Source organism: Myotis myotis, unplaced genomic scaffold, assembly GCF_014108235.1.
Source record: "Myotis myotis isolate mMyoMyo1 unplaced genomic scaffold, mMyoMyo1.p scaffold_m19_p_31, whole genome shotgun sequence".
NCBI lineage: Eukaryota > Metazoa > Chordata > Mammalia > Chiroptera > Vespertilionidae > Myotis > Myotis myotis.
This window is the reverse complement of record NW_023416337.1, coordinates 2,785,894-2,800,240: the sequence shown is the minus strand read 5'-3', so window position 1 is coordinate 2,800,240 and position 14,347 is coordinate 2,785,894. Positions and strand designations below refer to the sequence as shown.

General features: G+C 53.6%; 1 protein-coding gene across 2 annotated transcripts; it reads left to right on the top strand.

Moving 5' to 3' along the window:
• Positions 1-2,129: 2,129 nt before the first annotated feature.
• On the top strand, positions 2,130-14,124 carry CARD19 (caspase recruitment domain family member 19). 2 transcript variants are annotated; one of them, XM_036302396.1, is made up of 7 exons: positions 2,130-2,266; positions 9,579-9,638; positions 10,324-10,466; positions 11,856-12,009; positions 12,939-13,004; positions 13,261-13,332; positions 13,849-14,124. In XM_036302396.1, exons 1-7 carry the CDS (start codon positions 2,260-2,262, stop codon positions 13,962-13,964), a joined length of 618 nt encoding a protein of 205 aa, XP_036158289.1. In that variant the 5' UTR covers positions 2,130-2,259; the 3' UTR covers positions 13,965-14,124. The 2 variants fall into 2 exon arrangements, with proteins under 2 accessions (XP_036158289.1, XP_036158290.1); XM_036302397.1 differs by lacking the exon at positions 9,579-9,638 and having other exon boundaries at positions 2,137-2,266.
• The last annotated feature ends 223 nt before the right edge of the window (positions 14,125-14,347 follow it).

The following is a 14,347-nucleotide window of genomic DNA, read 5'->3' as shown; positions in this document are numbered from 1 at the left end:
GTTGATTATTCAGGATGTGTTTGGGGTTTGTTTGTTTTTTTGTATTTTAATTTCAGTTTGGTCCTGGGAGTGTGTCTGTGCAGCATCCACTTATACCGCTGCCATTTTTAACCTGTGCAAGCAGTTCTTTCCAAAACTTACCATCGCAGAGTCCACTGCATTCTAGACTGACAGACGCAAACCTGGAAAAGCAGTTGCAAGTAGCAATATCTTCAACACCAGCTAACAGCACATGCCTCGCCAAAGAGAAGCAGTTCCAGGCATCACATTACGGTGGTTTCAGTAAATGTTTGACCAAATATAGCAGGCTTATTTTTAAGTTGATGATTTTGTATGGCCCACAAAAGATGCTATAAATATCCAAATGGCCCTTGGCAGAAAAAGGACCATTGTTCTAGGTGAAATGAATGAACTAAATGGTAAATGCTAGGAGCCATGACACAGGGTGACAGATATGGGCTAACAGGGTCCAGGCTGGGTTCTACTGTGCTCAAGAGGACTCTCCAGAAGTCCCTGTGAGGACGGTGTAGGGCTTTCCAGGGGGAGCAGGCTCAGGCTGGGCATTTCCTGGAGCCGGGCCAGGTGCGCCCTCAGTTTTAGAGCATGGTGGCTCCCAGCAGTGACCACCACGACTTGGCCCCAGGGCTTGAGGTGTCCAGGAGATAACTGCACCCACTCTCTGGATACCCCAACTGCACAAACCTTTGATGGTCAGTTCCAGTCCTGTTTTACAGAGGACAACTGAGGCACAGACGTGGAAGGGGGCACATGGACTTGGGAACCTGAGCATCCTGTGCTGTCCAAGAAGTAAATACTGAGCTTGGGCCCCCACTCTAAGTCCAGCCCCAGCAGCTCAGATGAGAGCATGCTAATGGGGGAGCAGCCAGCACAGGCAGAGAAGGAACCAGGTATAAAACCAAGTGGCTGCTGGGAGGCCCTGCTTTCCCTTCCCACCACAGCTCTCCATTTTGTGGTGGGAGTCCTGTGCATTTGCATTCTGTGGGCCTGGAAGCTTCCTGGAGTGGGCACCAGAGCTGGAAAGGCCAGGCCTGACAGAAAGGGAGTGGACTCTGGGGAAGGAGGTATTTGTCCAAGGTCACCCATTTTACAGACTGGAAAACTGAGGTTCAGGCAACTTAAATGACCTCCTAGTCGGGGTCACACTGATAGACAGGTGGCCCACTTTTGCAGATGGGGGCTCCAGAGAGGGGAGTATCCCACTCAAGTCACACCATTGAGTCCAACTTCTATCTTGGATCAGGGCGTGGTCACTGTGCAGGCATTGTCCTCTTTGACTGATCCCTTTAGGGCATTAGACGTTCCCCAACCTTTTGCTTCCAGCTTGTACCCCCATGACCTGACCTTCTACATGACCGTAAGTCACTTCCTCTCTCAAAGCCTCAGTTTTAAAAAAAAAATTGGTTTAAATTGATTTTTAGAGAGAAAGGGAGAGAGAAGAAAAAGAATGAGGTGAGAGAGTAACGTCCATCAGCTGCTTCCTGCACGTCCCTGCTGCCATGAGCTTGCAACCTGGGCATGTGCCCTCACCAGAAATCCCACAGGCAGCCAAGCAGGTAGGGCCGGGGGCGGGACCAATCCAGGGAAGGAGCCAATAGGAGGGCACGGCGGGGCCAGGAAGGCGCGCCTGGGCTCTCACAGAGGCTGCCTCGGGCTGGGGGCGTGGCTAGAGTGAGGGGCGGGGCAAAGGGCCTCAGAGAATGCTGTGCCCGGCGAGCGGGGCTGAGGCTCCTGTTAAGAAGGCCTCAGGCTGGCGAGGGCGGGGCTCCGAGAGGCGGGTGCGGGAGCCCAGGCCCGTGGGGGCGGGGCTCAGTGGGGCCGGCTATAGGGCTTGGGTGGTGACATCGTCGTCGGGGGCGGGGCTTAGAGGAAGGGCAGGGCTAAGAAGAGCGGGGTTTGGCGCTTCCGGTGGGGACGCGGCCCGGGACCGCCCTGTTCAGTTGGGGGCGGAGCTAAGGGCTCCGGCGGTCTCTTAGCGGACGCTAGAGCAGCTAAGGCTTGAGGGGCGGAGCTTAGGGGATCAGGGGCGCGGCCTAGCGGGAAAGCGGGGCCTCCATGAGGGCGGGGTTAGGGTTGTGCGGGCGACGTCAAGACGCTGGGGGCGGGGCCTTCCGGGAAGGGGCGGGCCGCCTCGGGCGGTGGGCGGAGGTCAGCGGGGGCTAGCGGGCCGCGGCGGCAGCGGGAAGCCGGGCGGCTGCCGGGGGACAGGTCGGTGCCCGCCGGGGCACCTGTGCGGCCAGCATGACAGGTGAGCGTGGGCTGCGGCCGTGCCTGCAATCCCGGGACGGCACGCGCCCCCGGGGGTCTCCAGGGCCGGCTCCCCACGTCGCCCTGGGGGCCGCTCCTCACTCCTTGCCCCAGTGACCTTGTCCGTGACTGCTACCGCGACCGCGTGCCGGTGACCGCCTTCTCGCTCGGCGGGACGACGGGGGCCGAGGGCGTGGTCAGGCCCTGGAGGGCCCTGGGCGGACTCAGGCCGATGCTCACCTGTGGCCGGGCGGTGCTGGGTGAGGATGCCCCTGACCGAGGGGAGGTGAAGTGCTGGGTCCTGCTGTGCTTGCAGGGGGAGTAACACACTGTCCTGCCAGCCTCCTGACCTGGGTCGCAGGCGCCGCGCGCTTGGGCTGTGTGTGGCACCCAGGGACTCTGGCACCCCTGCACTGCACAGCTGGAGCAGGGACAGGCTCGGGAAAATGGGGGGCTAAGCCTCCAGCAACTACCCCGCCCCCCCCCATGAACTGGAGCTCTCAGCGCACTCCTGACCTAGCGGAGTAGGGCCACACTGCTCTGTGGACCCTCCCCAGTTGGAGAAGCCCCGAGTGATGGGCCATGGCAGACCCATGCAGAGTGGTCAGGGACTGTGGGGGCTCCCAGAAGTCACACCTCATCCCTGAGGGACCCACTCTTCTGCCTCATGGGACAGAACTCACCTGGGGGTGCACCAGGGGGTCAGGTAGGCCCAGAAGGCCCTGTCCTTCCCCCCAGAACTCAGTGGAGTCTCAGAATGGATCCTGCACACTCAGGATTTCAGGGGCTGGAACCTGGTGACTTCTGGGACACCAGGTCCCAGTCTAGGCCAGAAGGGACCCCGCTGTTGCCTTCCCCTCCCCTGTCATTCCTCCGAACCCTTTTTACTTGTGGCTGCAGATGTTACTGTTGCAGTGCTGTGGCTGTGGAATCAGTCCCTGCCTTGTGGTGTGCTAGAGAGAGAGCCGTCTCAGCTCAGCTCTTTCATGCCCAAGGCCAGGTCGGACTCTGAGACAGGAGGGAATCCCGGGAGATTCCATTCGGACTGGAGGCTGAAGCCCAAGCATCTGAAGTGCGTGGGCAAGGCCTGGGGGTCGGGGGCGGGAGGGACAGCGGGCTGAGCCTTAGCCAGGTGGAAACCACTGGGATGGTGTTCTTGCCTGGGGCAGGGCTCCTGGCAGGGTGGTGCAGCTGGGGGCTGGGCGCCAGGTGAGAGCAGTGGGGCCGGCTGACCAGGCCACTAGTGCAGGCGGGTGTCATGAGTCTGTAGTCCTAGCGCCAGCTGGGCATGGAGGTGGGGGAGGTGGGGAGCTGGCAGAATCCTGGTGGGTTTTGTGCCAGAGCATGTTTCTTCCTATATCCTGTAAAAACCATCTGGGACTGTGTATCAGGACCTAGACCAAAGTGGTTTCCTTTTCCGGTGCCTTTTCGTGCCTCCGAGTGGCCGCCTGGGTGTGGTGTGCGTGCAGTTGACAGCAACCACAGGGTGCAGCAGAGCCTGGAGCCTCATCCCACGGGCTGTGGCACTGTGCCAGGTGGTTACAGCTGGGGCAGTAGGATCCCCGCCTGGCTGTTGGCCCGCAGGGCTGGAGGAGCCCCGCAGGGCTGGAGGAGCTGCTGCAGGGTGCTGGCCTAGGTGCACCCACCTCCGTCCATTCATTCCAGAGGTCTAGGGACTGCCTACTGTGTGCCGGCCGCGTGCACAGATGCACATGGGGGAGAGATTCCGGATGTCAAGAGGTGGCCCGACAGTGCCTGGATCCACCTTGACCCATCACTCCCTAGCTGGCTGAGTTGTACTTGCTGTGCCTCAGTTTCCCTATCTGAAATCAGGGGAAGGGGGGTTGTGCTTGCACTGACCCAAGGATGCAGATGACCTGTTCCATAGAATGCCCAGCTGTGGGGCACAGCTGGCTGGGGCCCTTAAGAAGGAGTAATCAGAGTGCCGAAGCCGGGTGGCCGGAGGGTCCTGTCACGTGGCTGTGGCAGGTCCCTGGGCATCCTGCGTGCAGCTTGCTCACTGGTGGGTCTGCTGACGAGTCTGTATTCCAGGTAGATTTCAGGGGCTGGGAGAATTTAGAAGTTAGAGATTTGTTTTCTAGGGTAAAAAGACCCTCGTGTGAGCGGGCATTGGGAGGGCGAGATGAGGAAACAAATGGTCTGTTTAGTCAGCCCCACAGAGGAACTGGGGAGGAGACCCACATGTTCCCACATGATGACCCCATTTAAAAAAGTCACCTTACTGAGTATAAGTTTCTTACAAGTGAATGAGTCATTTTAGTGGATAATTAGGTAAGTTTGGACAAGTGTGTGCACCATGGAACGACCGTGCAGGCCCAGTCAGCCAGAGCATCTCCATCACTCCGTGGTGTCCCTGTGCCCCTGCCCAGGCAGCCCCACCTCAGGGGCATCTGCTTGCTTTAAAATTCAGCAGTGGGATTAGCACCTAGGGTTTCTTTCTATTTACGAGGTTTTATTTTAGAGCAATTTTAGTTTGTAGAACGTTGAGCAAATAGTTCAGAGGATCCGCCCCACCCCCACTTCGGTTCCCAGGATTGTTGACATCTTGCATTAGTATGTGCATTTTTGGCACTTGATAAACCAATTTCATAGATTGGTACTAACTGTAGTTTACGTTATGGTTCACTCCTTGTGTTGTACATTCGACGAGTTCTGAAAAGTGTAAGACGTCCTGTATTCGCCATTATTGTCATACGAGCAGTGTCACTGCCCTAAAACCTTTGCTCCATCCATTCGCCCCTCCTGTTCCCTAACCTCTGGCAACCACTGATCTTTTTACTGTCTCCATCGTTTTGCATTTTCTGTTGGAATCATGCAGTGTGTAGTCTTTTCACATTAGCGTCTTTCACTTTTAGAAATATGCATTTGTTTCCTCCCTATCTTTTCATGACTGCATAGGTATTTTTATCACTGAGTTATATCTCATTGTATGGATGAACCACAGTTTAAATATCCACTCAGTTGTTGTTTTTTTTGGTTGTACCACTTTAACAGTATTTCGGTGGCATTAAATACATTCACAATGTTGTGAAACCATCACCACTATCCATTTCTAGAACTTTTTTATCAAACAGAAACTCTATCCCCAATAAACAATAACGCCCCTTGCTTCCATGCCCCAGCTCCTGATGTTACTTTCTCTTTCTAGAATTTGCCTGTTCTGGATATATCATATCCATGGAGTCACACAATGTTTGCCCTTCTGTGTCTGACTTATTTAAACTTAGCATAATGTTTTCAGTGTCCACCCATAGCATGCGTCAGCATCTCCTTCCTTCTTAAGGCTGAATTATACAGACCACGTTCTGTTTACTCACTCATCCATCAGTTGCTTCACCTTTTGGCTATTGTGAGTAACGCTACTCTGAACACTGATGTTTGTTCAAGAATCTGTTTGAGTTTTCTGCTTTTAGTTCTTTTTTTTCCTTTTTATTTATTTGTTGATTTTAGAGAGAGGAAGGGAGGGGGAAAGAGAGAAACATCAGTTGGTTGTTCCACTTATGTATGTAATCGTTGGCTGACACTGTGTGTGCCTGATTAGGGACCAGACCTGCAACCTTGGTGTATCGAGTTGGCACGCTAACCCTCTGAGCTACCTGGCCAGGACTAAGTTCTTTTTAGTATATACCTAGAAGTGGAATTGCTCAGTTATATGACAACTCTATGTTTAGCTTTCTGAGGAACTATCATACTCTTTTCCACAGTGGCTGCACCATTTTACATGCCCACCAGCAATGTATGAGAATTCCAATTTTTACATCTTCCTTCTCCATGTATATATATCAAACTGAATTCAGCAGCACATTAAAGGAGAATGTAAGGATAGTTCACCCTAATAAATATGAACTGATATTTCATTGTGGTTTGGTTTGCATTTCCCTAATGACTAATGATATGAGCAACTTTTCATGTGCTTAGTAGCCACTTGTATATCTTTGGAGAAATTCCTATTCAAATACTATGCCCATTTTTTAATTGTATTGTTTGTGTTTTTTGTTGTTGGGTTTTAGAAGTTCTTTATGTGTTCTGAATATTATTCCCTTACTAGATATATGCTTCACAGATATTTTCTCTCATTCTGTGGGTTATCTTTTTCACTCTCTGTTTTTTCCACTCAAAATACTATTTATTTCTGGACTCTTTATTCTAGTCCATTGGTCTACATGTCTGTCTTTATGCCACCGCCACATTGTTTTGACTCTTGTAGCTTTTAAGTATATTTTGAAATTAGGAAGTGTGAGTCCTCCAACCTTGTTATTTTTCAGGATTGTTTTTGCTATGAGGGTTCCTTGATATATGAATTCTAGGATGCTTCGTTTCCGCAAAAATCATCATTGGGATTTAGATTGGGATTATATTGGATTTGCAGATCACTTTGGGTAGTATCGTCATCTTCACAATATTAAGTCTTCCGGTCTATGAACATGGGATGTCTTTTCATTTATTTGTGCCTTGTTCCATTTCATTCAGCAGTCCTTTTTGTAGTTTCCAGCGCACCAGTCGTTCACCTCATTGGCTAAACTTACTCCTTAGTATTGTATTCTTTTTGATGCTACTATAAATAGAATTGTGTTATTTTTTTTATTTTTCACTGTTAGTGTATAAAAAAGCAAACGGTTTTCTGTGTGTTGATTTTGTATCTTGCAACTTTGCTGTGAATATATTAGTTCTAACAGGTGTCTTTTTTTAAAAAAACATTGGGGTTTTCTATATATAAGATCATGTCATCTGCAAACAGAGATAATTTTACTTCTTCCTTTCCCCCGCTTTTCTTGCCTAATTGCTCTGATGAGGACTTCTAGTACTATGTTGAATAAAAAATAGTGAGAGTGGGTATCCTTGTCTTATTTCTTATCTTAGAGGAAAAGCTTTAGTCTTTCACTATTGAATATGATGTTTGCTGTAAACTTTTCCTATATGACCTTCATTATGTTGAGAAACTTCTTCTATTTCTAATGTATTGATTTTTTTAAATCAAGGAAGTGTATTAAATTTTGTCAAATTGTTTTTTGCATCACTTGAGGTGATCTTTTGTTTTTCTATTAATGTGATCTATTATAGTAATGTTTTTCATGTGTTGAACCATCCTTGCATTCTTGGAATAAATTCTTTTTTTCCCCCCAAATATATTTATTTTTATTGATTTCAGAGAGGATGGGAGAGGGAGAGAGAGATAGAAACATCAATGATGAGAGAGAATCATTGATTGGCTGCCCTCTGCACGCCCCCCTACTGGGGATGGAGCCCACAACCTAGGCACATTGCCTGACCAGGAATCAAATCATGACCTTCTGGTTCATAGGTTGACGCTCAACCACCGAGCCATGCCGCCAGGCCTGGAATAAATTCTTTTAATATGCTGCTGAATTCAATTTGCTAGTATTTTGTTGTGGATTTTGCATCAGTATTCATAAGCAATATTGGTCTATAGCTTTCTTGTAGTGTCTTTGTATCATGGCTTTGGTATCAAAGCAATGTTGGACTCAAAGAGTGAGTTATGGAGTGTTCCCTCCTCTCCAGTTGTTTGGAAAAGCTTGAGAGGGATTGGTGGTAGTTCTTCAAATGTTGGTAGAATTCACCAGTGAAGCTGTCTGGTCCTGGGCTTTTACTTGCTGGAACAATTTTGATTACTGATTTAGTCTCTTACTAGTTATACATCTATTCAGATTTTCTATTTCTTCATGAGTCAGCTTTGGTAGTTTGTGTGCTTTTAGGAATTTGTTCATTTCATCTAGGTTGTCCAATTAGTTGCCATTCAAATGTGTATAGTGTTCTCTTATAAGCCTCCCCCCACCGCCCCTGTAAAATTGGTAGTAATATCCCAACTTTAAATTCTGATATTAGTAATTTGAGTCTTTTTTGTTGTTGTTGTTAGTTTGGCTAAAGGTTTTGTTGATTTTTTCAATGAACCAACTTATGGTTTTGTTGAATTTTTTACTGTTTTTTTCTCTATTTCATTTACCCGCACTCTAATATTTTTCAAAAATATGTTTTTATTGATTTCAGAGAGAGGAAGGGAGAGGGAGAGAGAGAGAGAAACATCACGAGAGAGAATCATTGACTGGCTGCCTCCTGCACACCCCCTACTGGGGATCGAGTCTGAAACCAGGCATGCACCCTGACTGGAATCGAACTGTGACCCCCTGGTTCATAGGTCGATGCTCAACCAACTGAGCCACGCCAGCTGGCTGCACTCCAATCTTTATTATTTCCTTCCTCCGGCCTCTTTGGGTTTAGTTTGCTCTTTCTCTAGTTCCTTGAAGCATTAGGTTATTGAGTTAAGATATTTCTTCCATAAATTCCCCTCTCAGCACTGCTTTCACTGCATCCCTTAAGTTTTGATATGCTGGGGGGGTTTTCATTTGTTTCAAGGTATTTTCTATTTTCCCTGTGACTTCTTTGATCTGTTGGTTATTTAATTTTCACATACTTGTGAACTTTTCAGTGTTCCTTCTACTGTTGATTTCTAGCTTTATTCCATGTGATCAGAAAAGATCCTTTGTATAATTCCAATATTTTTAAATCAATTAAGACTTGTTTTGTGGCCAAACTTGTTTTGATGCCTACCTTGGAGAATGTTCCATGTGCACTGAGGAGAATGTCTATTGTTACTGTGTGGTGGAGTGCTGTTTATATATGTGAGACATTCCTGCCCTGGACGGTTTGCTCAGGGTCACGGGTTCGGTCAGGGGCACGCACTGCGGTTGCAGGTCCTCCAGCCCCGGAGGCAACCAATCCATGTGTCTCTCTCACGTCTATGTTTCTCTCTCTCCCTCCTCCCTGCCTTCCACGCTCTCTAGAAATCAGTGGGGAAAATATCCTGCACCCTGGGCAGGCACACGGCCTGCTGCAGACAGGCTGAGGGTGATGCTGTCTGGGGTGATGATTAAAAATAGAGAAATTCCCAGGGTTTCAGGAGCTGTGTGCCAGGAAGCGGGACAAAGACCAAATGTATATTTCTTATAAATCATAACATCACAGATAAATTTTGCCAGTCTCTGCCTTTGATGGGACAATTTAATTTATTTAGATGTAAAGCAATTACTGATAGAAATAACTTGTTTCTGCCTTTGCTATTTCTTTTCTGTATGTCTTGTAGCTTTTTTGTCCTTCAGTTCTTCCACTACTGCCTTCTTTTGTGTTTAGTTGGTTTTTTGCAGTAACAATATAGTGTGGCAATTTTCTTTGTGGTTACCATGAGATCATACATACTCTCCTAAACTTATAGCAATCTAATTTGAATTGATACCAACTTAACTCCAATCACATACAAACACTCTTCTCCTATACAGCTCTGCCCGCCCCCCCTGCCCCTATGTCCACCGGGAAGCGGGACAAGCTGGCACAGGTAGGTAAGTAAGGCGGTGCGGTGCATCTGTTCAGGCAGCTGGTGCTCAGGGACTCAGCATCCTCCCTTGGAGACCCTGTGCCCCCACCTGCCAGCCTTTACCCCACCCTTCATCTTTAAAGGCTTGTCATTGTAAAGAATGTTCTTAATGGAAAGAAGGTGCAGCGACGATGTTGTAATGGTGATTCTGAAAGAAAAGACAAAAGAAGAAGCCTTCCCAAACACCCCAGGCAGGCACATGGCCTGCTGCAGGCAGGCTGAGGGCGATGCTGTCTTCCTGTGACTCACGGTCCTGCCGCCCTGCCACCACAGCCCCCGAGCCTGCGCGCTGGCCCCGGGACATGTGCCTGTGGAAGCCGTGGGTCGGGCCTTGCCCAGGCTGCCTGTGCCCTTCCCAGGCCTGGGTATCTCCCGCGGGCTTTGTGGGGGCCCGCGAACAGCAGACTCTTAGCCCCTGAGTTTATTTCAGAGAAGAGAGGGGCAGAGGCCTGTCCCACACTGTGGACAGTTCTCACTGCACCCACCACCCCATCTTCAGGCCAAGGGGTTGGCAGGACATGGAGGGCTCTGGGCTGTGCGTGAGGCCCATGCAGGCTGGGGGTCAGCAGCTGTCCCGGTGCTTACAGCGGCGTGCCTCCCTGGCCTGGGCCCGCTGACTGAGGCCCCCTGCGCTCCTCTGCCTGTTTCAGAGCAGACCTACTGCGACCGGCTGGTGCAGGACACGCCTTTCCTGCTGAGCCCTGGGCACCTGAGCGAGCAGCAGGTGGACAGGATCATCCTGCAGCTGAACCGCTACTGCCCCCAGATCCTCAGCAACAAGGATGCGGAAAAGGTGAGGGGCGGGCCTGGGGGGCGGTGAGGAGAGCTCGAAAGTGAAGACCTGTCTCTTTGGGTGACCTTGGGCCCAGGGCTGGAAGTATCACGGGAGACATGTGACAACACGCCACAATGTGACATACCTGGGAGCGGGGAGCGGGGGAGCAGGGGTGCTGGCTAGGCCCCACCCTGGCATCACAGGGCTCTTCCGAAAGGTCATAACGGGCACATATTTTAGCTGTCATCTGGCTCAGCTGTTTGTGGACACTGGGTAAGAGTGGGTGACCTTGCCTGCTATCCCTGCTTCTCTGGCTCCCCCATGGGGCTGAGGTGGGTGCCAGGGATCAGCCAGGACTTTGGGGTCCAGAGCCTGCTGCCCCACGGGGTGACTGGGCTGCAGCTCCCTGCCTTGGCACAGGGAGGGGTGGGTCCCGGCAGATTGGAAGCGCAGGGACTGCTATGGGCTGCTTTCTCAAGTCGTGGAAGTAGCACAGGAAGTGAAAAAGGAGGAGCCCAAATTTGTATTGCACTGTTGAAATTAAAAGTCTAACACACATTCATTGTAAAAACCATTTGAACAGTTTCCCATGTTTGTACAGGAAAAAGGACACTCAGGCCTGCACTTACCTCCCCATTGTGTCCATGTGGAATGGTATTTCGCCACTAGGTGGCAGCACCAAGCTATGGCCTCCAGATCCTGGAGGTCAATGCCACGTGCCATGTCCACTGACCTTTAGAACTACACATTTCTCCATCAGACACATCAAAGGCGCCAGTTCTTTCCTCCTTACCCCTTTTAAATACTCGCATCACATTCCTGTAGACCCGTGGTCGGCAAACTGGCTCGAGAGCCACATGCGGCTGTTTGGCCCCTTGAGTGTGGCTCTCCCTAAGCCTTAGGAGTACCCTAATTAAGTTAATAACAATGTACCTACCTATATAGTTTAAATTTAAAAATGTGCTCTCAGAAGAAATGTCAGTTGTACTGTTATTTGGCTCTGCCGACCGCTGCTGGACGATAAACCACTAGAAGTGATCATGCCATCGCCTCAGCGCTGCCCTCACCAGCCCTGCAGGGGGCTCAGCACTCCCTTTCCACCACAAGCAAAGCAAACCGAGGCTTCAGTTTGCTGAGGTCACAAACAGGCCGCTGGGTTCCCACACGGATAACGTCCCTGCCGCCTTCCTTGGTGGCTGCTTTCCATGTCACGGGAGTGCGAGGACTGGCCGTGCTGTGACCCAACGCAGTCTTGGCACCGTGAGGCCGTGGTTCAGTCACTCTCTGCAGGGGCGTTCGGAGCCCCTGGTCGGAGGCACCTCCCACGAGAGAGCTGGAGCCAGTGGGGGGGAGGGGCGGGCGCGGCCCCTGAGGGCCTGACTGTCCTTTGTGTGCCTCCTGCCCCAGTTCCGGAACCCCAGGGCATCCCTGCGCGTCCGGCTCTGTGACCTGCTGGGCCACCTGCAGCGGAGCAGCGAGCGGGACTGCCAGGAGTTCTACCGCGCCCTCTACATCCATGCCCAGCCCCTGCACCGCCGCCTGCCCAGCAGGCACACCGGGCGTAAGTGCACGGCCAGCGCCGGGCCTCAGCATCCACCTGCTCGGCCAGAGTCCTCCCGCCACCGCATCTCCTCTCTGTGGTCCCAGAGCGGAGGGAGGGTGCCTGGCCACACAGATATCTCTGTCTTCCTGTCTCTGTCTCTTTCTTTTGTGCCAGTTTTTTACACAAAAGGTAGCATCTGCCTCTTCCACCTGTAACCCAGAGCATTGTGGGAACCCTCCCCTTGCTGACCGCACCGCCCCAGTTGGGCCAGCCTGAGTGAACCGGCCCGTGGTGGGTGCTGAGCTGTGTCCCTTTGACCTGCCGGGCCCAGGACAGGGACGCGCAGGCCCGACGGCAGCCCAGTCCTGAGGCGTCTGCACCAGGCCCAGGAGGAGGGGCTACTCTCCCCGAATCTTAGAATTTAGAGGCCCCCAGGGACGGGGTGGCTCACTCAGGCCATCAGCCGTGACGCCGGGCTGGCATCTGCCCCACGACGGGCGGCAGGACTGGCTCTGGGCGCCGGCACCGATGGTGCTGTCACGCCAGCCGTGGCGCCCTCCGGCCCTGCGCGGCCCGGCTCACGGGTGCCCTCGAGGGTGTGTGGCGGGCGGCCACTTGGGGAGGCCGGGGAGAGAGCACCTGCTGACGTGGGCATCACCAGACCTTTGACAGGCACCTCATGGTCACGAGGGAACAGTGCCCCCCCTCATGACTCCCAGGGTCCCAGGAAGTGGACAAAAGGAGACCCCCAACTATGCAGGGTCCCTTCCCCAGCACCAGCTCCACCACGCGGGCCGGAGGCTCAGTGACAGCACAGCCTGGTCCAGCTCTGCCAGGGGCTGGGGGCCCCGGGGGCAAAGGACCTCGGCAGCCCCCTTGGCTTTCTGAGGCCAGCGACCACTTTCCTCTCTGGCCCCCACCAACTGCGCCTCTGCTTCTGTTTCCAGAGAACTCCGACCTGGAGTGCACAGACCTGGACTTGGGCACCGCCAGCCACGCGCTCAGCGACAGGGGTAACTGCCGCCCCCACCCCGGGCTCCCCTCCGCCCCGGGGTCCCCTCCACCCCGGGGTCCCCTCCACCCCGGGCGCCCCTCCACGGTGGGCTCTGGCCATGTTGAGATTGCTCCCCGTGGACAGATCCCCCAGGGTGCTCCCTGGGGGTGCCCCACCCAGCTGACCCCACCTGGGTCCTAGCCTGTCCCTCGTGGCCCGAGGACTGCACCCGCCCTCAGGGGTACAAGAGCCGCTCACCCATGCTTCTCCCCCAGGACCCATGGCCTTCCTGGCCTGCCTCGGCCTGGCCGCGGGGCTGGCCCTCCTCGTCTACTGCTGCCCTCCAGGTGGGTGCCACTCAGCGCGGCCTGGCCCCGAGCCCAGGACAGAGGCTTCCCCTCCCGCCCCCGGGGCACAGTGCCCGCCCGGCTCTGCAGGAAGCCCGCCCGGCTCTCCGTGCCTCTGTGTTCCCACCGCAGTGGGGCAGTGGCCGGCTGAGGGGAGAGGGTGCGGGGCCCAGTGGTGGTGGCCCCAGTTCCTGCACTTGGCCCTCAGTGACCCCTCCAGGGGTCAGAGAACGAGGCCCCTTTGGGAGGAGGGGTGCATGAAGCAGGGCTCAGGGGTTAGAAAGCGCTGCCTGCGTGGGGCCTGGGGTCCCCTCCAGTGTCATGGCCCTGACGGGTGGCCAGAGGCCCAGGGCTGAGGCCCCCAGGCCCGGCATGGCCCCACCGTTCCTTTCTGGCCACGTTGAGATTGCCGAGGTCCTGGGGTCAGTGCCTGGCCGCCTGCTCGGCGGTGCGAGCCGCGTCACCTGGGTGTGGGCTGGCAGTGCCGAGAGGCCCTAAGACCCCCATGTGCTCCAGACCCCAAGGTGCTGCCAAGGGCCCGGCGCGTCCTGGGCTTCTCGCCGCTCATCGTGGACAGACACGCCAGCCGCTTCCTGCTGGCCTTCCTGGCGGCCGAGCTGGGGGGCCTCTGACGACCAGCCCCCCTCCAGCCCCCCTCCGCCCACTGCACACCAAAGAGCCCGCCTCCCCCGCCGGGGCCTCCTCTTGCCTAAAGGCTTGGATCTTGAAGGCACGTTCTCATCTTGCCAAGCTGTTCAGTGAATTAAACGGGAGTCTCCTGCCTTCTCAGGAGTGCTTTTGGGTGATCCTGACCTGAGACTCCACACACCTCAGGCAGAGGCTGCCCCTGAGGCTCAGGCCGCACTCCCCACCATAGGCCCCCTGCTCTGCCCGACCCAGACATCCCCCCCACTGCCCTGCCATGTCCCCCGCCCTCCACGGCCTCCTTCCAGTGCTCTCCTGAGCTCCCACCTCCCACACTCACCGCCTCACCTCCGCTCCGCCTGCCCCAGGC

Coding starts and splice junctions, on each gene's coding strand:
- CARD19 (XM_036302396.1), top strand. Junction 9,639..10,323: donor GGACAAGCTGGCACAGGTAG/GTAAGTAAGGCG, acceptor TGCCTGTTTCAG/AGCAGACCTACTGCGACCGG. Junction 13,005..13,260: donor CCACGCGCTCAGCGACAGGG/GTAACTGCCGCC, acceptor CTTCTCCCCCAG/GACCCATGGCCTTCCTGGCC.